The sequence below is a fragment of the Dysidea avara genome, chromosome 4 (genome assembly GCF_963678975.1).
Source record: "Dysidea avara chromosome 4, odDysAvar1.4, whole genome shotgun sequence".
NCBI lineage: Eukaryota > Metazoa > Porifera > Demospongiae > Dictyoceratida > Dysideidae > Dysidea > Dysidea avara.
Genome location: NC_089275.1, coordinates 32,094,487 through 32,119,341, shown reverse-complemented (window position 1 = coordinate 32,119,341; position 24,855 = coordinate 32,094,487). Strand labels below are relative to the sequence as shown.

Sequence of the window (24,855 nt, the reverse complement as noted above, 5' to 3'; positions counted from 1 at the left end):
ATCATCACCTAGAATCTAAAGGAGGTATCTGAGTTTTTTAAGCAGCAGTGTAAACTACATTGATTTCTACACCCTGTGATGTTTGTCTGCTGTAAATGCGTTAAGCCAATAGTGAGTTATGAGCCAGTAAAGCATTATGATGAAAATGTTTTTTCAAGATGAAATACACAGGCAGCTACTTGTTTTCCTTGTTTACTAGAAGTACATTACAAGAACAAGTATTACAATCACCTAGACAGTGTAACTGGGCTTGCTGAACATGCTGTTAACTTAGTTGGACATCATGTTGATTCAGCACTTTCCTGCAAAGCGATTCACAACAAAGCTTATTGTTAAGATTTGTTGGCATTCTTGAATGATTAATTTTATAACTCTGAACTTACAAATATCAGCTGTTAAAAGCTTTGTCTGGTAGCTTTTCTAACTTCACGGCCCTATAACTCAGGAATCTTTCATCCTATTCACAGCAGATAACCATGAACGACAAAGAAATCAATGTAGTTTCTTTCCATGTACAGAAAATCTAATCAAAAACAGCCAAGCTGTAAAAAAAGGTGCGGCCCCCAAAAAGGCCATGGTGAAAAAAGATGTGAATTCCAAGGTGGCGGCCAAGAAATGGCTGTGATGGTAGGTTAATGGTAAAAATTTTAATAACGACAATTCAGGTGAATTTGATGCCAAGACCAAGTGGCACAAAATTCACCTGAATTGTTGTTATTAAAATTTTTACCATTAACCTACCATCACAGCCATTTCTTGGCCGCCACCTTGGATTTCACATCTTTTTTCACCATGGCCTTTTTGGGGGCCACACCTTTTTTTACAGCTTGGCTGTTTTTGATTAGATATCACTTCTTTTTGTATTTGTATACTGCAAAGCCAGCCTATGGCTGGCTTTGGGGCTTTTTTAACCCATGTGTTTTTTATTTACCACAGGAAGCAGAAAAGAACTTATAGAAGATTTTTAATACTTCAATTACTTTTGATTTTATTAGTAATTATACAAATTATATACATATATTTATTACATGCCCATTATTCCCCACAGGATATTTTTTAGCAGCTGATCTCTCTACTGGGTGACTTAAAATATAGCTGAACTATATACAGGATGGTTTCTTTGTAGCTGAACTCTCTACAAGATAAATTCTTCTAGCTGATTTCTCTACAGGGTGATTTGTTTCTAGCTGAACTCTCTACAGGTTATTTGTTTGCAGCTAAACTCTCTACATGATGGTTTCTTTGTAGCTGAACTCTCTACAAGGTGACGTCTTCTAGCTGAACTCTCTACAGGGTGATTTCTTTGTAGCTGAACTCTCCACATGATGGTTTCTTTGCAGCTGAACTCTCTACAGGGTGACCTCTTCTAGCTGATCTCTCTACAGGGTGATTTATTTCTAGCTGAACTATCTACAGGTGATTTGTTTGCTGCTAAACTCTCTGCATGGTGCTTTCTTTGTAGCTGAACTATCTACAAGGTGACCTCTTCTAGCTGATCTCTCTACAGGGTGATTTATTTCTAGCTGAACTATCTACAGGTGATTTGTTTGCTGCTAAACTCTCTGCATGGTGCTTTCTTTGTAGCTGAACTCTCTACATGACGGTTTCTTTGTAGCTGAACTCTCTACAAGGTGACTTCTTCTAGCTGAACTCTCTACAGGTGATTTGTTTGTAGCTAAACTCTCTGCATGATGCTTTCTTTGTAGCTGAACTCTCTACATGATGGTTTCTTTGTAGCTGAACTCTCTACAAGGTGACTTCTTTTAGCTGATCCCTCTACAGGGTGATTTGTTTGCAGCTGAACTCTTTAGGTGGTGATTTCTTTGTAGCTGAACTCTCTACATGATGGTTTCTTTGTAGCTGAACTCTCTACAAGGTAACTTCTTCTAGCTGATCCCTCTACAGGGCGATTTGTTTGTTGTTGAATTCTCTACATGGTGCTTTCTTTGTAGCTGAACTCTCTACATGATGGTTTCTTTGTAGCTGAACTCTCTACAAGGTAACTTCTTCTAGCTGATCCCTCTACAGGGCGATTTGTTTGTTGTTGAATTCTCTACATGGTGCTTTCTTTGTAGCTGAACTCTCTACATGATGGTTTCTTTGTAGCTGAACTCTCTACAAGGTAACTTCTTCTAGCTGATCCCTCTACAGGGCGATTTGTTTGTTGTTGAATTCTCTACACGGTAATTTGTTTGAGGCTGATCTCTCTGCAGGTTGATTTGTTTGTAGCTGAACTCTTCTAAAGGGTGATTTGCTTGTAGCTGAACTCCTTACATTGTGTCTAGTTTCTAGCTGATCTCTCTACAGGGTGATTTGTTTGTAGCTGATCTCTCTGCAGGTTGATTTGTTTGTAGCTGAAGTCTCTACAGGGTGGTTTGTTTCTAGCTGATCTCTCTACAGGGTGATGTTTTGTAGCTGATCTCTCTGCAAGTTGATTTGTTTGTAGTCGATCTCTCTACAGGGTAATCTGTTTGTAGCTGAACTGTCTATAAGGTGATTTGTTTGTAGCTGATCTCTCTGCAGGTTGATTTGTTTTAGCTGAACTCTCTACAGGGTGATTTGTTTGTAGCTGATCTCTCTGCAGGTTGATTTGTTTCTAGCTGAAGTCTCTACAGGGTGATTTGTTTCTAGCTGATCTCTCTACAAGGTGATTTTTTGTAGCTGACCTCTCTTCAGGGTGATTTGTTTCTAGCTGATCGCTCTACAGGTTGATTTGTTTGTAGCTGAAATCTCAACAGGGTGTATTGCTTGTAGCTGAACTCCTTACATTGTGTCTAGTTCCTAGATTATCTCTCTACAGGGTGATTTGTTTGTAGTTGATCTCTCTGCACATTCATTTGTTTGTAGCTGAACTCTCTACAGGGTGATTTGTTTCTAGCTGATCTCTCTACAGGGTGATTTTTTGTAGCTGACCTCTCTTCAGGGTGATCTGTTTCTAGCTTATCTCTCTACAAGTTGATTTGTGTGTAACTGATCTCTCTACAAGCTGATTTGTTTGTAGCTGATCTCTCTACAGGGTGATTTGTTTCTAGCTGATCTCTCTACAAGTTGATTTGTGTGTAGCTGATCTCTCTGTAAGTTGATTTGTTTGTAGTCGATCTCTCTACAGGGTAATTTGTTTGTAGCTGAACTGTCTATAAGGTGATATGTTTGTAGCTGATCTCTCTGCAGGTTGATTTGTTTTAGCTGAACTCTCTACAGGTTGATTTGTGTGTAACTGATCTCTGTTATACAGCTGGGTGGGCCGCTTCTCCAGTTGACACCAGGTCCCCATTTAACAGCTGGGTAGAATGGAGCAACATGCACACACATAGTATGTACACATGAACAATGAGGCGAGATTAAATGGAGTAGCCAGTTCAGTAGCTACATATACAGAGCTAGCTATGAATTTCTCAAAGTAACTAAATCACATGAGTCCAGGTTGTATGAAAGCTAAGGGAAAAAATATTGTAGCTCAGTATACTTCCAGTATAATAGTAGCTAACAAGTTGCTGTCAGAACCTTCAGTGCTAGTCACTGTAAAGTGTTAATAATAATAACACCCACCCATGTATGCATGGGCTGAATTAGATAGTAACAACCGGGCATGATAATTATATATTATATTATAAGGGTAAAGGTGACAGCCACACCTGCATGGTATAGTATAGCTGAGATAGTAGTAATTCATGTAGTCAGGATGCATGCAACAGGTGCAGTAGCTAGCCCTGCACACAAAGACTGAATTGCGAGCTGAATCTCGGAAACACTCGTTCATGAGCTGGAGATCACCTCATAGCGTAACAACAAAACAAAACTGATTAGCAAGCTATCAGTATAGTATCGAACTGCATGAGTAGCTACGTCAGATAAAACGAGAGTAAGTAGTTTGGATGCCTATTGCGACAGCTACTGTAGCAAAACCATGCTTGAATAACTCTGAACTTTATTTTCATGAAGATTTCACGTTAGATTTCGGTGACATGTCGAGATTTCACCGTGATTTCAAGACCATTGTGTGATTTCAGTGATTTCTGATTTCGTTCGGTGATTTCTGATTTCGTTCAATGATTTCTGATTTCATGCAGTGATTTCAGTTGATTTCAGCCGTGGGTGTACGTGATTTCAGCATGTGTCGGATCCCTCGGCATGATGTAGTCATCAACATGCACACAGTAGTTTCACCAGCTAGAGTGGACTATTTCATATGGTTGGGAAAATAACATGGCTACGAATAAAGCTCCCGGCGGCGTTATAGCTAACTACACAGCGGCAATTTTAATGAAATGCAAAATTCGCATTCCTCGTCGCATTCACGCTATTCACTACACGATAAGGAACAAACTGGCATCACTGACCATAATACCAATTACATGTTCTACTATACTAAACAGTGACACAAGTTGCTAGACACATTCGCACTCACGAAATGACCTTCTTAATCAAGTCACTTGAATAATCGGCGTTCCGGCTCACTTTACGTACACCTGTCCATCACGTGCTTATAAGGCCACTACACGCTATTTGTACAGACAGCCAGCTTGGCTGATTTGCCTATCAATTATTGAAAATGTAAATTAAAATTAATGCATTTAACTACTTTAATAAGTACACAAATGATCAGAAATTAAGCAGCTGCAGTTTAGCTCGCCCAGTTTAGCTAGTGTGCATGCGGGTGACCTCGATTGTGGTGACTGGACTCGTAGTACCATAGGCGGCGGAAATGAGGGGGGGGGGGGGGGGGGGGGGCTAGGGGGCTAAAGCCCCCCCCCCTCAGAATGATATTACACCGGAATTATCCTTCTTGGAGTGCAGGGGCTGAAAACCGTGATAAAGATCGAAATACTGTAATAGAGCAGTCGCTCTAATAAAGCAGTGAGTGTGTAGCGAGCTATGTAAGGCATTTTTATGTAGTTGATCAGCTATAAATGCATAGCTGGTGAGGTGGAAAGCTATTGTCAGTTGGTTGTGACCTTTTTTTTTGGTCTCACCTTACCAAACCAGAGATAAGTCTGGGTCAGCCCAGCCCCCCCTCATATCGACTACTTCCTCCGCCCCTGCGTAGTACTAGTGGTAATAGTGCCGGGTAATAGCTAAGTTCCACACAGCTTTCTGTTGTTGTTTTTTTTTTTTGGGGGGGGGGGGGGAGGTACGTAGCTGTAGTGATGTATTGAATGTTGTGAATGTTGGAAATGAGTTGAATCACTAAACTGCACTGAAAACTGAATGTTGAATAGGGGTTTGCATCAAATATGCCAGCATAATGAAAAGCATAATAGCTATACCAGCGTAATGCTAGCATATTTAATGGATGGATATTTCAAATTCCCTAATAGAGCAGTCAGGGGAACTGCAAACTGAGAGCACTCAAATGCATTGTCCGTAGATCGATACTGTCTAATAGAACAGTCACTTTGTATTGAAATACTCTAATAGAGCATTCACCGATTAAAATGTTGCAAGATAATTTTAAAAAATGTTGCTAACCTAGGAGCATAATGCAAGCATAATGGGAACACTAATGAGCACAAATTGTACAATAGGTGAAAATTTTGGGAAATTCCTGAAAATGCTGAAGTGGTGGTGGTGTTAGTTAATATGCATAAAAAATGTTTCAACTAACTAAATTGTGTAGACCTTTGTACATGATTGTATGGGTAAGCCTTGAAATCTGTCTGCGAGAAGATAATTGTGCCTATTTCAACTTAGAAAGCATTATTACACTACTCTCTTTAGATTTAACCCATCTATATACGCAGCTAGCAGCAATTTTCTGCACTCTATGATGTTTGATTGGTGAGAGTCCCAAACTGAGGATGTCTATACTCTAATTTTGATTGAACTAGACCCAGATAAACAGCAGATTTTGCAGATTCATTACATTTGCCTAATGGTTAGAGAATGACATGGATCAATGAAATAATTAGACTCTAAGAAATAGATGTTGACTAGTACAATTCATGTATTTCATTGTCAGTGTAACAACTCAAGTGGTGAGGTAGATCTTGAGCAGGTAATTAGTCTACTGAGAGCTCACTTACAGGTCTGTATTATATTACTATACTCATAATAATGGTTTCTCTCTCTTGTCAGTGACTAATTAAAAAAACTATTTTTTACAACTATATAGCCCTAAATGAGATGGGAGGGGGTGTGACGTGTTACGCATGGTCCAAGCTAACAAATTATTTGCTTTTGTGTATGACTAACGTATTTTGAGTTCTGTGTTGTGAAATAGTTAAAGTGAGAAGAGGGCTTGTGTTGCATACTGCAAGACTAAAAATTTAATGATTTCTAACTCTATAGGGAGTCTGGGGGCATATATACTCCCCCAGGATAATTTTGAAGTACAGCTGTGGCAAAATTTAATCTGGAGGCAATTTGAGATGAATAACTGCAACCTGGAAGTAATTTATGGAAATAGCAAGCTGAAGGGACTAAGGAAATAGCAAGCTGAAGTGACTAAATAAATTTAAAAACAAGAACTACTGAACTATGTACGTATGCACTATGGTTACGTGCAAGCCAATTTTTTAGAATAAACTGTTGTTTTATATATTAGATTTTAAGGCAATCTATTTTAAAAGTGGGCAGTAAAAAAGAAAATTAAAGCCATAGCTAACTATAGGTTAGATGTAAGACAATTTTAATCAAAAGTGGAACACAAAATGTAAAGTTTTTGAAAATGACTAGTCTTGAGGTACTTTTAGTCAAATCCTTGTAGTAAACTAAAAGAGAGGCAAGATGCATAACACATATTTGTAACTTTAATATACTTTTCTGTGCTCTGACGTCTACAACTAGCAAATCATCATTAATTTTACAACTAGCCAATTGCAAAAGTCATTTACAACTATAGCTTTTTGGCCACAACTAGCCTCTTTTTGTTTGCTTGCTTGAAATTGCTTTTGAGGAACTCTCTTAGCCAAAGTTTAGGTTATATGATGAGACTGAAATGAGCATTAAGGTATGTAATGCAGTACCATGATACCGTATATTGTCACCTTTGAGATGATAAACCATGAATCAGTTTTGCCTGAACTTAGGAAAAAGGGAAAGGAGAGATGTTCAACATCTCTCCAGCTGTTCCATCTTAGAAACTATATATTTCATCCAGAATTGAAAGATTCTAAAAGAACATGCTGTCAAATACTCTAATAGAACAGTCACAGTGCATGCAGTTTGCAAAAAGAATCTTTCAATTGCAAGTGTCACAAATTACCATTTGTGACCCGGTCTGTGAAAAGGGCTCTTATAGCCTTTCCAATTGCATATATATGGTAACCCATAATTTGACTGGTGAATATGGTACAAGCCTACAATTTGGTCACTCAACAACCCTAACCTGGCAGTAGCTGTGGGTGTACTTACATGGTGATAGCATTAGTAGATTAGGAGTTACGGTTAGCCAAACATGGATAATTGAAAAGGCTATAAGAGCCCTTTTCGCAGACCGGGTCACATTTACATAAATTATCTACAGTAGGAGTTAAAAGTATGTCAATGATGCCTATGCATGCATACGGTTCTACAAATTTCTATATCGACAATTGGCTGTAGTCGCTGCATGTACATGTCCTTTATATGGCACAAATTTATTTAGTGGTCAATGGAACTCATCACTGTCACTTATTCCTTTACTGGGAAAAGCCACAATGCATTGATATAAGGCACCAGATAACTAACATCTTTGCTCTGCAAACATATTACCCAACAATCCTAGTATTCCTAGAGTTGGTCTGCATTCAACATCTGAGTTTATCTTCTATCATGATTCTGCAGGCTGCAGCTGACATCCTGTAGTAATTAGCTAGCTACTGAAAAGTTAAAATTTAATGGCATAAAATTTTGATTCATCAAAATTAATTCTTCCACTTTTATTGTATTTAGCAACACAAATTAATATTGAAACATTTCATCAAGCTTTTACTTGTAAAATGCTTGATTATTTAAAATAATCTAGTTTTAGCTTAATGGATGGAGAAAACGTCAGGTTTATATGTTAGCTGAACACTAAATTATGGTCTACCAAGTTCATAGAATTGGATGTGTATGGAAGACCCCTTTTGCAAATCCGGTCACATATATATATGTGTGTGTATGTATATATATAGTGCAACCGACCAAATTTCAAGTCAATAGCTTTTGCCTATCTGAAGTTATTAATCGTCAAAGTTGGTAAACTGGCCATAGATGTGTGTGGAAGACCCCTTTTTGCAAATCCAGTCACACACACATATATATATACTTATATAGTAGGTATTTCCTTACAGCCTGATCCCTAGTAGTGGGACATACACTGTATAGTATTTTACAACCATTTGGCAGTCTGCAGTAAGTTGTATGATAGATCTATTATACAGTATTTTGTCAGAGTGAGAGCTTTTCACTGAATACTTGAGAGAATTGATTGAATGTATACCTTGTTTTCGCACTAGTTACAATATAGCAAGTGTATAACTATATTGTTGTTACTATAGCCTCGTTACACAACTCATGCTGTGCGAACCCTTGTATAGTCACATTTGTCCGAGATGTATATATTTACCCACCTTAATCACACCAATATTCACAATAAAGCCCTTGTGCTACAGGGTCAATATCATTACACTGGGACACACTTGGGGAAATAGTAGTTACAATTATTTGTCTTCGTCATCCTGCAATTGTACGGAATTTAAATAAACAAGGAGTCTTGGGGGACAGAGCCTTCCAGGAAATCTAATATGTACTGTAGTCTTGCTAAATAAGCTTAACATCTTTAAGAACTACTACTGTATATATATACAGTCAACAGAAGCATTTCAACTCAAAATGAATTGTAAACATCAAGTTTGATTGCAGCCTCATTGCTGCCTCAAGAGATGGTTTAATAATATTTAGCTAAAGAATATACCTACTGTGTAATGTACAACAGCTGAGATGGGTTTCAATTGTTGTTATGGAAGTGTTTCATACTCCAGTTACACATTAGCTACATATATACATATTTGGATCTTTATATAAGATTCTAAAGCGGGAACCAATAATGTCTGAAATCCAAATAAAAATTACTATATGCACACTGGAGATCATATTATAAACAGATGTTAGTGTATGCACTATGTATAGTACTGTATGTTGATAATACTTATTCAAAGTCACAACTTGTTCATCACTGCAGTTGGGATATCTCCTGCACAAGAAGAGAAAAATCTGGTCTTTCTTCTGGTGAAAACTTCCAACATGATGTCATGATGTCATACCTATTTGCAGATAATAAAAAATATATGTACAGTTTCACCTTCCATTAAACTATACAATCATCAACCTGCAAAACCATTTTATGAAGGTGGATTACAACATTTGTTTTCAAATATCATCTGTTTTAAACTGCATTTTAAGCAGAAAATCATTCAATCTTATCTTGGAAAGTATAGCCAGGATCTGGAACAAGACTAGGACCCACTAGGCAGGTAAAACCAGACTAGATCACATAGTTCAACAATTTCATAGCATGCAAGGAGACTCAAGTATAGTTTTAGGGAGTAGAAAAAGGCTAACGAAACTCTGAGTCATAATATCAATAAATGTGTTGGATTTTGCATCACGATACAGTACTTCTTGCAGTTTTGCTGAATCCACCCATGCATCAAGACAATCAAGTTGTACTCTGATGAAAACCAACAACAGCAACCAGCTGTCGTGAACAGCAGTTTTGTTATGATAACTAATACACATTCTCGAACAAGTACAAAGTTTGATCAGGGATCAAAGAAATTAAAAGTATAGTGGACAAAGGAGGTTATGTTGGACATACATTAAGTGCTACCTAAAATTATTGCCTTTAATTGCACATATTTCATGTGACCCTCAATAGTTGCAATACAAAATAAACATACATATGGTGGTGAAAATACCAAACCACGTTTATGCTCGTATAACTTTATCATACTGATCATGTACGTATTCATAAACAGAAATGACGATGTCTCACTGTTTATTATCAAGACTATACACTCATAAAATAGACTATATATAATTTATTTTAGTGGCACTTAAAGTGTGTCCAACCTCCTCTGGGAGACCACCTACACCTGAAGATAAACTAGTGGACATTTAATCCCTGTTTCAGTCTATACCCGTGATTAGTTAGGGATTAACTGTCCACTAGTATATCTTCAGGTATAGGTGACCTCAATTGTTGTTATGGAAGTGTTTCATACTCCATTTACACATTAGCTACATATATACATATTGTTATGGAAGTGTTGCAATACAAAATAAACATACATATGGTGGTGAAAATACCAAACCGCGTTTATGCTCGTATAACTTTATTATACTGATCATGTACGTATTCATAAACAGAAATGACGGTGTCTCACTGTTTATTATCAAGACTATACACTCATAAAATAGACTATATATAATTTATTTTAGTGGCACTTAAAGTGTGTCCAACCTCCTCTGGGAGACCACCTACACCTGAAGATAAACTAGTGGACATTTAATCCCTGTTTCAGTCTATACCCGTGATTAGTTAGGGATTAACTGTCCACTAGTATATCTTCAGGTATAGGTGACCTCTCTTGTCTCACTACTTTTTATTTCTTTGATCTCTTGTACTGAACAGTTTGTTTACTTTTATGTAGCATTATTATGTCTGGTGAACCCACACATACGTACTGCAAAAGAAGAAAGTACAAACATAGGGAAGCCATCCCATGGTGCTATCATGGATCGACACCTTGCGCTGTCAGCAAAGACAAATGAAACACAAAGGAGTAGGCCTGAGTTAAATATGCTCAAACATTTTCCCAAAATACTTTCAGGAATTTCCCAAAATTTTCACCTATTATGCTCTTCATGCTCTCATTATGCTTGCATTATGCTCCTAGGTTAACAACTTTTCTTACAACTACCTTGGAATATTTTAATCAGTGAATACTCTATTAGAGTATTCCACTACAAAGTGAATGTTCTATTAGAGAGTATCGATCTAAGGAGCTATTTACAATACATTTGAATGTTCTATTGCAGTTTCCACTGACTGCTTTATTAGGGAGTATCAATCTATTTTCATGGAATTAAGCTCCATGGTTTAAAATATCCACCTAATATGCTAGCATTATGCTGGCATAGCACTCCAGCCTATTATGCTTTTTATTATGCTGGAATATTTGATGCAGGCCTACAAAGGAGGATACAGGTAAGCCCATGAAGGATGCATTGAATGTTTGGTGGTATGTCATGCGGCACTTCTCAGGACATCAAATGGTGCAATCCCATAGCTTTAGCCCTTGTCAAATTACACTTGTCTGAAGGCATCAGTCAGGCAGTCAGTCAGTAGAAAAGTCCACTGAATTAATAGTCATACTGAAGGCACTTTTGGGCTTGGTTGTACCTAACCAAGATGCCATGAAGGTATTGTGAATCTGGATTTAGGATGATACTGTCCAGAAAAACCACAACCCTAATATGCAGTACTATTGTACTACCCATTTTTTGTATCACTAGTTACTTGTGGTCTAAAGATCGCAGTGATTAGAAGCTAATAAAATGATGCTCAATTAGAATGGCGACTGTATTAAAGTAGACATTGCCATTCCTATGCTACACAAGTTTCTGGACACTTTAGGATTTTTTTTGTTTTAACTTTGGAACTCACCACCTTTGTCTACTGTTACATTTTATTTGGTAGCTCAAATACTGTGTCTCAATCCTTTGGGTGGAAATATCCAGCAAAGTTGCCAAAAAGTATTATTTAACAGAATTATGGATGTGATGACCTTTCTTAGGTTGTGTCCACTCTCTAGAACTCCACTTTTCCCTTTTTGTATGATATAAATGATCAACTTGCGTGAACCCATTCCGGTTTTACCTACCTATACATCTATGTACAGTGTACAGTATGTTTCCACTCCATACTATTGTATGCAATACTGCATCCCAAAATTTACACATTTGAGTAGGATCAAAAACATCAAACACTACAATAATGTTGCCATTATGATAACACCTTATACCTTTTAAAATAATTTTTTTTCCATTGACAAAGTAAATAGTCATTATAATTACTATTCATATGTGTTCACATAATATATTCTAAAGTTAGAAAAATGGTGGAGTTATTGTTTTGCTTAATCTCTTTGAAATTTAATTTATATCTTACATGTAGCAAGGAGTATATACTTACACACTTACTAATGTAAAGCATATACAGTATGTATTGACAACCTACATTTTATCAGAGGTAAGACGTGGCTTCTCCAAAATTTTACCACTCTTAAGAAAGCTTCCCATTTCAAATGGACCTACTGAAGGATATGGTTGTAGTCCAAAAGTGAACACTTCCCAGCAAGTTACTCCAAATGACCACTATATGGATAAATACACATACACATGTTGTATATAGTCACTAAATCACCAGGTTCACTCCACAAGAGAATAATTCTTTTTTCTGGTCAACATGGGCAATATTGGTAGCACAACTGATGAAAGTATGTGTACATGTAGTTGGAAAGCAATGGTTTGTAAATGTATTTCAAATTATTATGAAAAGCTTTGGAGGACTGTAACTTAATGATAATTCATTAAGTTTCAATAAATTCTCTTGCAGTATGTACTTATACAAAGTTCCTTGTAGAACATACTCAAATTAAATTATATTGTATGTAGACAAAGCATTTTCTACAGTACAATGAAACTTACTAAAACAATGATACTTTGAGGGTAAGTAGTGATAGAAAGGCTTTAACATTTGTGACCAGATTTTGGAAAAGGTACCTTTTCCACACATTATACATGTCAACAAATAAAATAACACTTGACTCCTTATACTGATTAACTTGCTCTTAGTTTCAAAACGCAGCTAGATAATTTAGCTGCACTCGTGGAAATTTCAGGCAATTTTATGTCATGATAAAAAAGTTATGAAGCTTCAAACTTCAAAAAATGGGTAAAATTTTGTGTATGAAAAGGTACCATTTTGCAAATCTTGTCACATTTAATTGGTGAAGTGATAGCATACATCTTGTATGAATTCGTTGAACACTATGTTCTTTGCATACTGTAATACAGGTGTATTAATCCACACAAAAACAGACAAGCTGTGAAAAACAGTACTGCCTTAAAAAGCCTGGGTGAAAAAAGTTGTGAAATCAAAGGTTGTGGCTAATAAATGGCTGGAATACTATTAATGGTAATAAATTTTAACAATGCACACCACTATTAGCATTAACACTGTTGCAGGGTCTCCACCTTCACCTTTTTTCACCCAGGCTTTTTATGGCTGCACCATTTGTTTTAATATCTTGGCTGTTTTGTGTGGATTTCACTTCTTTTTGTACTTTATAAGGTCCCAAAACCAGCTTATGGCTTTTGTTTTTACTCACATTTCTTCTCTATACAGACACAATAATGATTACTGAAGACAGGCTTATAAATGTATCGTATATTTGGTGATATTATTGTGATACTTTAATAGAGTGCACATTGTTTTGAGGATTTCTAATAGAACATACATAGAATGTAGTACTTCTATTGGTAGATTTATGAAATTATAAACATTTCTTTACAAACAGATTTAAACTATTATAAAACAGAAATTAAGTAAGGTGGTCAGCCACGATAGAAGCAGTTCAATGGTTAAGGATGTACGTAGGTGTTAGGTACGTATGGAGGTCTCTGGTTTGAACTCTGGTAAGTTTTTTGACATTAATTTTTTTGTGCATCGTTTACCCTGCAGTGACTGTTCTATTAGAGCAGATTTTACACTTGTTTGGTTTTAGATTTATAACTTCGTAACTGTAACTCTATTACTTTTCAAACCATCAAAAGACACCACTATGATGATCGGCCTACATACAAGCATCAATTGTCAAGTTATTATCATACTCGGTTTACCCTGTAGCCGTGACAGAAGTTTGCTCTTTTTTTTACCTGAATAAATGCTCATAACTCCTTGGATGTTCGTCAGATTCACAGCAAACTTGGTATGTGAATTAACGCTCTTCATGTTTCTCAAAGATCGAGGCAATCTAGTTACATGTTTGTGTTTTACAGCAATTTTTGCAAAGTGTACAAAAAAAATCTGAAGCTCCCCGTAGCCCCCCTACGACTTAAGAAGAAGAAAAGATGAAGAAATTAAATTGAAACTTTGAATGCCCATATCTTGCAAATGACTAATGTGAATTTAATCAAAGTGTGATTTGCCCTACCTGGTAGACAGCTGCTAACATGGTGTGCTTTAGAAGGGGCCATGGAGCTATGCACATATTTCTTCCTGTCAATATACTCACGGTGTGGTGTGTTGGCTTTTGTCATTTAAAATTGAAGTAGGTATCTAACTACAGTAGTAAGACAAGGGATAAATGTGACTGGATTTTGGAAAAATGATCCAAATCGCACATTAGAAGTTTCGAGATAAACGGTTGTAAAGAATTGAAGCCAGCATAACTCTCCAAGGATAGCAAGCACGCGTATGAAATTTACACAAAAGATGCATCAATCTGTTACCTTTCAAGCCACTTCCAGTACCTGTAGCTGCTTGTACAGTTTCCCGGCAAATAAGATAGAAAATCTGAGCAGTTGGACGAGCGAAGTAGTATCACGAGTGCTCACAAAAGGGTGGAGGCTGGGGGGTGGCGGGGAGGGCAAAAGATAGGCCTCAAAATGGAGGCAGACCACGATTGGAGTCCAGACACGAGATTACAGGGCTGTGCTGGCTCCTTAGTGGCTGATATGTAGCAAAATCTACAGAGAACACGTCTGGCCAACATTATAAGGCTGTCCACCAGTAAACCACTGATTCTTGCCAAGCCAGGTCCTTCACAAGGCCTGAAACCGCCATTTGGGCACTCCACACCACCCAGGAAAGACGTCTATTAAAACCAGCCTCGTGTAGTTTGAGTAGTGCTGAGGGTCAAAACTTGTAGTACGATAGTGTAGCTATCCACTGGTGGTGTTAGTTTGATTTTGCCTGATGTGCGATTTGGTTCGGTTCTGGTCACAAATGATAGTACTACAACACATATCTCTGTGGCAAGATCCCTACTTTGGGAATGAACTTGTTAGCATATCAGTTAAATTTGCATTCTTGTTACAAAAAAGCTCAAAATTAATTTTCTGAAGCAACAGCTACATACTTGTTAAAACTACATTCTTTTGCACTGATTGTAATATTAGAGTCTCCAGACTCCTTGCAAAATGCCCTCCTTCAACTTAAGTATTGCATTGTGTTTTTGTGTTCACAGTAATGTCTATTGGCCAGTAGCAAAGAATGTTTCACCAGTTCTGAAGAAAAGATAGATAGGCCTTGCAGCAATCCATTTCTGGTACAAAAGTGAGTTTGATTTTGTGTGTGTGGAAGCCACAAATCCAGTCACATTCATTCATTCGTATAGATCTTCATTAGAACACTATGCTCTGTACTCTCTTTGTATATAGTATGTATGTACATATGAAAGACCTACATATTTTATATACCAAAACTTGGAGTACGTATTGTACGTGTATCAGTCAGCATGTATGTGTGGCTAGACAATAGAAAGGCATATAATATAACTTGATGTTTTTAAAGTATGTAACTGTAACGCATTACTTTTGCTGCATGAGTAATAATAAGTAATATATTACTTTTAAAAAAGTAATGACCTTTTATGGAATACACCAAACACTCACATACCACATCTGTTTTCATGTTAAATGTTCTGTCAAAAAGTGCTTCAGGTGCAAGCCACTTTACTGGCAAAAGAGCAGGATGATCTAGTTTGTAGTAATCTGATATGTACACATCACGAGAGAACCCAAAGTCTGCAACTTTAGCTACCATCTGATCATCTAACCTGCAAAGTATGCATTGTAGTAAAGAATAGAAACATTCATTACATTCTTTAAGTACAGTTAATTCCTTCCTATTACTACAGAGTGATTTACCTTATTCTTAGGATAAATACATAAAATACTCTAGGTATTTCTTACTCTTTACAATTGTGGAAGGATTCCATATACAAACATGTGATATGTATAGGTAAGTCATGTAGGGTTAGAATTTTTTCAGTGGATAAAAAACCCAATGGAATAATGTAATATTCTTTGAGGCATTGCTGAGGTGATTATTACATCATTCCTAAGAGGTGTTCATCCACTGAAAAGTCCTAGCACTGCATGTGTTAGTATATAGACAATGGCCCATGTGGACTGGAATTCTGTTAGGAGCAAAAAATACGTAGAAGTGTGCAGTTTGTTTTTCCAAGTTTGTGGTTTGGTGTCTTACCAAGCAAGACACTTGTATGCAGGTCTATTAAAACCCTGCATATTGTCTATACTTTGCAAATATCAAAGCATTCTCCAAATTCCATTTTCTAAAGCTACATAGATTACATTATTTACTTATATACATGCAGTATGTGATCCGATTTGGAAAAGGTACCTTTTCACACACAAATTTGACCCATTTTTTAAACTTTGAAGCTTCATAACCTTTTTTACATACAATTGCCTGAAATTTGTGCTAAGTGCAGTTACAGTATCTGGCTGCATTCTTATACTAATAGCAAGTTATTTGGTATAAGGAGTCAACTGTTACATCATTTTGTTTGCTGGCATGTACTGTACAATGTGTGGAAAACGTACTTTTTTGCTAATCCGATCACATATGTGTACTTATAACATACATGCAGTTCCGAGCAGCTAAATCTCGATGTACAAAGCGTAGTGATGAAAGATATTGCATTCCTTTTGCGATATCCAAACACATTTGCACAAGTTGACTGTGGCCAAGACCCTATATAATAAATTAATCACTAGCATTATATACAGCAAATATCTTGCTATGTCTCATTAAGAACCAACTTGATGTAAGCATAAAATGAACAAACAAAATTGCAGTATGCACTATTTTACTGTACATGTAGCTTTAGTACAGAGAACTTCTATTTACTTCTGGAAAATCGTTGACTTCTATTTTGCCTCCTCGTTTTGATTTCAAAAATGATTTTACATCACCATGAGACATAAATGGTAACACCATCAGTAGTATGGATTCTTTTGGTACAACACTAACACCAATAAGACTCAGTACATTTGTATGGTTGAAATTCTGAGCTATAGTACATTCCTTAATAAATTCTTTAGTCTGATTTGATGATAGATCTATGTATTTCAAATAAAACATAATATATCATACCCGTCATTCCTTTCACTAACCTTTTAGTGATTTAATGGCCACACTGATTGTCTTGCCATTCTGTGTGTAAAGACCTTTATAGACTATACCAAATTCTCCTGAAACAAAAAGCAGATTAAGACAATAGAAATACACATCTATACACAAACTAAACTAAGCAGGTTTCCACACACATCTTAGGGCTGGAGGAAGGAAATATAATTGGTTGGTCAGGCCATTGTAGATGTTGAAAATGCTACTATGCATGGTGTTGCCAGAGAGAGAGAGAGAAGGAGAGACAGAGAGACAGAGAGACAGAGAGACAGAGAGACAGAGAGACAGAGAGACAGAGAGACAGAGAGACAGAGAGACAGAGAGACAGAGAGACAGAGAGACAGAGAGACAGAGAGACAGAGAGACAGAGAGACAGAGAGACAGAGAGACAGAGAGACAGAGAGACAGAGAGACAGAGAGACAGAGAGACAGAGAGACAGAGAGAGAGAGAGAGAGAGAGAGAGAGAGAGAGAGAGAGAGAGAGAGAGAGAGAGAGAGGAGTTGCTGCACAGTATGTGCTGTGAAGTGTGAAGCACAAGCATTCTAGGGGGATCCGGGGGCATACTCCCTCACAAAATCTTGAAAAAATTAGAACTCAGATATGCAATCCACTGCTAGCTAATATGCCCAAAACCTTGTTGTTTTTCAGAATTTCCAAATACATGGGTAGGTACGTAATTGTAGATCGGACATATATGGGGCACAGCTGCAGGATATTTGCAATTTAATGGCTTGAAAATGCCTTAACATTGATGCTAAAAGCAAGAAAAACTATAGCAATACCTTGAAACTTTCTCCAGGATTTTAAAAATTTCACAGGGAGCCTGTCATAGCCCCTTATGATTAATTTATTATGTTTGTTATTTATTAGATAGCTAGTAGCAGCTATACAGTTCACTGGATAGCTACTCAGTGCCGTATGCAGTTCACTAGTTCACCAAATTGACTAAACTGCTACAATAAAAGAGTTTTGTAGCTACAAAGGTATTTGAATGCAGTATACTGCACTAGAAGAGTATAGTCTGTAATCAAGTGAGTGGCATACACTTTGAACAATCATGAGATATATCACTATTTGAAAATGGTGCGATGTGGGGTAAGAGAGTTTGCTCAGTATCTTGACTGGATGAGTGGGTAGTTGAAGGGAGTAAATTCTACTCAAAATTTCATCCAGATGGCTGCCAGTGATAGTTGCATTGGGTACACTGTGCTGTAAGATACTTGTAAGTACTGTACTAGGCTTGCGTTAATTATGCTGCCATAATTTTTGGCATAATAGGGGATGAAAAGCATATAAAGCATAATACTGGCATAATGGAGCATAATTCAGAGCATAATGGGCAAATTTCCGCCACCAGAAGTATAGCTTCTGCTATAACAATCACATAGTAACCTGTTTTGGATGGTGAAATGATTTCTGACAATGAGTAGAAAAAATACACTACAATCTGACCACTGTACTACAAGTTTACACTCAAATGAGTGCTTTTCATTGTGGGTTTGAGTTTTATAGGACACGTGCAGTCATGTGCCAACTAGTACCAAGGCCATGGCAAAGCAATTTAGCTGAGCTTCAGTCATTGAATTTGGCATTATATATAACGTTTCTCATCGTCTGATTTTGAATAAAATGTGATATGATGATTATGATTATTGGAAGCTCAATTGAAAGACAAAACAGTAGAAGCTCTGATGATAATAAAGTTAGTATTGAGTCAGTATAGATAGTGAATGTCTGGACATTGAAAATAGCGAAATCTGTGCAGGTCTACAGTGAGACTGAGATTAATATCAAACCAGGAAATATTTCAAACACATTGAGATTCTCTAATACGTAGAACAGTTAAACACTCAAATAGAACAGTTATTGCATGTAACATATTGAATGAGAACCACTTAAGTGTTTATCCCCAGGAGGCTATGTTCTTGACATGGTGCTGCGTACATAGCAGTTGCTGTCCTTTGAATACCAATTGCTACAACAATCACAAGATCAATCAGAAACCATGCATAATATTTTTATACATAATTATTTGCATATAAAACTGTAAAGATACTAGATAATAAAGGTCTATAGCTTCTGAGGGACTAAAGATATGCCCCTCCCCCCCCCAGACCCCTTGCTCTAATATGTTTACTAATTCTGGAGCACATCCCAATTTCAAGCTATACTACTATTTGTGTGTTGCAGTTGAAGTGACACTTTTCTATTCACATTCTATCATATGCAGAACTTCTCTGCACAAAGAAAAAACACACAAAATAAAAGTATAATGCATTACTGAAAAGCATAAAAACAAGCATAATAGGCAGAAAATTTGGGAAATGCCAAAAAGCATAATAGGCAAATTTAGGACTCAAGCCTATACTGTACATGTAGTTCTGTGTACTTTAGTTAGGCTGAGAAACAATAGCTAAATTCTCACATAGTACCATGCATTTCCAACAACTGCATGTAGATATGATCATCCATAGATAGCATGGAAGTATTATAGTTTGAGCTGGTCAACTAGTTGGTCCAGCTCCAGATTATTTGTCCAGCTTAGGCCTGACCAACCAGACTATTTCCTCTGGCCCTGCATTGAATTTAACCAATTGTAACTTGAACTCCCAGCATGGGTTTGACCTAAAATTCTCACACGGTAATTTACAAAATGATGTCATATTCCCACATTTACTTTTGTGACATAATTTGTGACTGTATAGAAAGGTGCGTGCGGTCTTCAAAAAGCCTGGATGAAAAAAATTGCAATTTTTTTGTGTGGATTTCTCTCCTTTTTTGTATTTAAAATATATACCCAAAGCCAACCATAAACTGGCTTAGAGGTTTGTTTTTACCCAAATCATTTGTCTTCTTATCTGCAGATGCAATGAAGATAAACTAGTGCTTTACCAACACAGAAAAATACTTAACAATCTGATACTAAAGCCAATTAATACTGATATAATTTTGTGCTTGATTGTTTGTGGTTATATCAAGTGTAGTGCCTGTATCATACAGTACGATAGTACTGTATTGTACTGTATAGTAGGGACATCGAAGGTATGGGGGCGATCTGTGATATAATATAACCCAAAAATCTGCCGCGATTTTTCCTCACAATGACATGACAATATTGGTTGGGTAAAACCAAGCCCAAAAGTGTCTTCAGATCAACCCGAAACGTTTCCATCAAGTTGCTACAAAATTTAAAAAAAATTTTAATCAATGGAATTTTCTATTGCCTGCTTGCCTGCCTGCCTGACGCCTTCAGTCAAGTGTAGCGGAAAACTGGCTACAGCCCTAATTCTTTCGCAGAAACGTTTCTAGATTGCTTAAGAAAAAACCTTTGGTATATTGATAAACATACAATGCTTGCACTATTGTCTTACCTTTTATCCTTCTTTACCATGGCCATCAGTCAAGGTTCTACTGCTAAGTATTAATAGACTACAGTACGGTTTCCATCTACCAGTGTATATTGCATCAGACTATTCGAATACACGTGGTCGCCAGGTGCACCAAACTATTTTGAACACATGTGTACATGACTTACTGTTGATATCGATCAGTGAGAGCAACTCGCGGCAAACTATACAGCAATGTGTAAGTCAATAAATATATATAGTTTATTTAGTAACACTGTTAAACCGAGTCGGGTCATCCAGGTCCTGCTTTACAGATTATTCAGGTCTGACCACATTTGCTAAACTAAATGTGGACATGTTACTACACATCATAGCGTAGCCCTGCTTCTTTTGTGAGCCATGCCCACTTACGTAAATTACTGTCTGTAGACATGTGCTAAATTAAATGTGGACTTTTCACTACACGTCATAGCGTATCCCTACTTCTTTAATGAGCCACGCCCACTTAGGTAAATTATTGTCTGTAGACATATGGTAGCCACGCCCATTCATCAGTCTGTAGGTATGCATGAATCCATGTCCATTATGTTCTGCACGCTTATGTAGAGCCACGCCCACTGATCAGTTGTTATTGTATGAGTCATAATCTATTATAATAGTGCTGTGATTAACTCTTAAAGTATTGTGATTGGTTTTGTGAAAAACAGGCTATTTTGTGGTCATGAGCTGCAAAACAACTTCACAAACAAGTACAAGAAAAAATTAGGAATTTTACATTAGAGTAGGGACAGTGTATAGTGCTGCAATAAAAAGTACTGAAACAAGCTGGATTGGAGTAGTACGCAGCACAGTAGGGATATTCACTTCTTATTGTTTTACAGTATTTGGACATTACGTACTACTCCAATCCACCTTGTTTCAGTACTTTTTATTGCAGCACTATACACTGTCCCTACTTTAATTTAAAATTCCTATTTCTTCTTAAACTTGTTTATTTGCAACAGTGTTTATAACAGAGTACATTCCTTTCAAGCTAGGTACACTATTTGTTTAATAACATTTTGCAGTGACTGTTCTATTAGAGTATCTTGATTGTTTATGCAAAATGTGATAAGTTGCAGTGGCTCAATTTTTACAAAGCAAATCCTGCACCTTTTATGCTAGACTACAATTTACAGCTTGTTGTCACAAGTTTTATTAACATAGCACTTTATGATGATCATAAGGAATACTAGACAAGCTGTAATAGTTTTGTATTTTTGAGTACTTTTGTAATGCTCTAATAGAGCACACATTGTTTTTTTTGAGGATTTTCAACAGAATACACATAGAATGTTCTAGATTTCCATTGATAGATCTATGAAACTATGAACTGTTACTATTGAGTAGATTTTTAGTTAGAATTTTCATTTTAATTAGCTATAAAGTAGAACTTAAGTGATCAGTTGTGATAATAATGGCTCAGTGGTTAAGGATTTAGGTTTTCAGTATGGAGGATCCTGGTTCAAATGTTAATAAGTTGTTGTTTTTTTTTGACATTGTTCATGCATCTCTTTTATCCTACAGTAACTGTTCTATTAGAGTATTTCAACCTTGGGATTTACAGTTGTTTGGGTTTTTGTAACTCTATAGCTGTCAATGCAATTTCTTTTAAACCACAAAAGGTTTGTGCAATGATGGTTGACCTGTATGTATACTGATTTTAAAGCCATTCCCATAAGTGGTTTACCCTGTAGGCATGACAAGTCGGCTTTTTCATGCAAATAATTGTCCATAACCCCATGACTATACGTCAGATTTGCACCAAACTTGGTACATGACTGTGCCACAATATGTGCTTATAATGTACCGAGAAAATTGAACTACTTATTTCCATTTTATAATAGTTTTTGTAAAGTGTGTGAAAAGAAGAATCTAAGCTCCTCGAGCCTCCCAAAATGAAGGAAAAAATTAATGGAGAAATTAAGCCAACTTTTGAAGGCTTATATTTCACAATTGCATTAGGCAATCTTGTTCAAATTTGGTATGTGGGGTGTACTGAGGTAGAGATCGAATTTGCAGTATAAAAATTATTCCAATCCAAGAAGGGAACATGGAACTATGTATGCACGAAAATCGTGTTTTGTTTCTTCTTGTAAATATACTCAAGGTGTGGCATGCTGACTTTCTCGGCCGCATGACACACACTAGCGTGTGTCTGGATAATCAAGATAAACTTAATGTTTATATGCCCTGACATTGATTACTGAAAAGCACCATGTCATTTCAGTTCAGTTATGCTCCATAGCATTACGATCAAAGAATAGTGCACGAATTACCATTGCAATCAATCGAGTTACTATATAAAAAGGATGAACAATTACCATTATCAAATTAATGTGATAGTCAACAGAAGAAATCACTGATGTATCAACGCCAGTGATTTAAAAATCAACGCCTATGCAGTAGTAGAGAAAGGAATCGAATGCAAAGGAGGACAAAGTTCATGATGCATTCATTTTATTTGCTGCGGTAGACAAAATGCATATCTCGAGCATACGTGATGCTGAACAGTAGAGAAATCAAGTGGTTAGCATTAACTATAGTCAAAGCTAAGGTATTTTATGTAGATAATATTTAATTAGTAGAAATTTTGCTTTAATAACAAAATTACTGAAAGCAATGACTTTGAGTTAGTCTGACCTGAAGGTGCATTCGGTTTGATTATGTTTGCCATAATAGGAAAATTATTTGTGTTGATATTTTTTTTAGCAGGAAAGCATAAACCTCATGATGTATACATACCTAGTACACAAGACCAGTGCACTTAAGTGAGCTTGCATTTAAGTCTTTATATTGTTGTTTTGTAGACACCTGGTGCAATGTGACTCATGTACAGCATTGGGTGTGGCATTTAATTGATTTGGTCAAAAGTACTGTAAACATATTCACTACTTTAGGTATTCACAACTAGTAAAGTAAGTACTTTGGTGCACTTAAAACATTGTTATGAGTTCACTTTTTGGCTTTATAACTGCATACCCACAACTGAAGCTATCTGCATTGCTGTGTTGATACACTTGACAACATGTCATTAATGTTGGTGGTTAAATAATAGAATCACCAGCAATCAGCCATTTGTTTCAAGCTGATATTGTTCACTTGTCAACCACCGTACAATGATGGCGGTTGTTTTGGTAGGCGTGCAGGGTTCTATGGCTCTCCTATACAATTTTGCAATAGGACCAGTGATATGACCCAATTGCATGCGGCTTGGGGGCGAAATACCTGGGGTTCCCAACTTTGAAGCCATAGGGATTTCTAAGGCCTTCCTTACAACCCTAATAAAACCTTGCACTATCACACAACAAGCTAGTCTTGGGATGGAAGAGCTACTCTTGGAAAGGGGGAAACACTGGACTCGAGTCTACCACACAAGATTCCCTTCAACGTCTGTGCATTTTCTCCCCCGATAGAATAATCCCATACCATAAAGTACTCCTTTATAAAATTTGTTATTTTATTATCACTCATATAAGCAATGGTAATGTAATTGGTTTGTATGTACTCATTTCCAACATGGCCTCCTAGTCCTAGGGGTTGGCTTTGGGAGGGGATTGACTTTTATTCTAGCTGGTTACACATTTGGAATAACCCATACATGCAGTATTTTTCCTGCTCATACATTCATGATGTTTTCCAAATAATATCTACTGCTAGCATTTTGATACAGGTGTGCTACATACTAGATATTTTGTTATTAACTATATATTGTGATACCATGCCTGTACATTACTGTCATTAAAAATCCATTTGTTATGCAGCACTAGGCTAAGAATTTTTGTACATTATAACCTGGCTACCCCAGCAGAGAGGTGTGAACACCATAACATAGCCTTAAAGCATGTGTTACAATAACTGTTACTGTAAATAAGGATGATAGTGGCTAGTTTGATACTACCTTATTGACTTATTTGTATGCATCGTGAACTATTTAGTATCGTGACTAGTGGCTTTAGTATCGATCGTGATACTAAGATGGTAGTATCCCTCAGCCCTACTACATACCTATGTATATACTTTCTAATGCTTGCTAGCTGCAATTTGTTACTACACAAAACATGCGCAAATAATCTCTCTTCATTAACTCTGTTTAAATAAACACATGTGTGACTACCTACTGCTGTGTATCTGCAGGGTATATAAACCAGGTATTAGAGGTAGGAGGTGATCTTATTAACAAAGTGGCTACTAAGTGAGGTTTCACTGTAGTAATACGTTAAATATCAATAAGAGAGGTTGAGAAAATTAATAGAGAGCAAAATTATACGGCTTTATAATCA

General features: G+C 36.7%; 1 protein-coding gene across 3 annotated transcripts in view; it reads right to left on the bottom strand.

The window, feature by feature from the left end:
* Positions 1-9,013: 9,013 nt before the first annotated feature.
* LOC136254694 (uncharacterized) overlaps positions 9,014-24,855 on the bottom strand; it is an 86,496-nt gene continuing 70,654 nt past the window's right edge. For 2 of the 3 annotated variants that reach the window (XM_066047422.1, XM_066047423.1), the window contains exons 14-19: positions 17,173-17,250; positions 16,907-17,118; positions 16,641-16,750; positions 15,650-15,809; positions 12,206-12,342; positions 9,014-9,227 (exon numbers count right to left, since the gene is read on the bottom strand). In XM_066047422.1, the coding sequence (XP_065903494.1) occupies positions 9,137-9,227; positions 12,206-12,342; positions 15,650-15,809; positions 16,641-16,750; positions 16,907-17,118; positions 17,173-17,250 (788 nt within the window). In that variant the 3' untranslated portion in view covers positions 9,014-9,136. Of the gene's footprint in view, positions 9,228-12,205; positions 12,343-15,649; positions 15,810-16,640; positions 16,751-16,906; positions 17,119-17,172; positions 17,251-24,855 lie in introns of those variants that run through there. The other variant, XM_066047424.1, reaches the window with a different exon arrangement.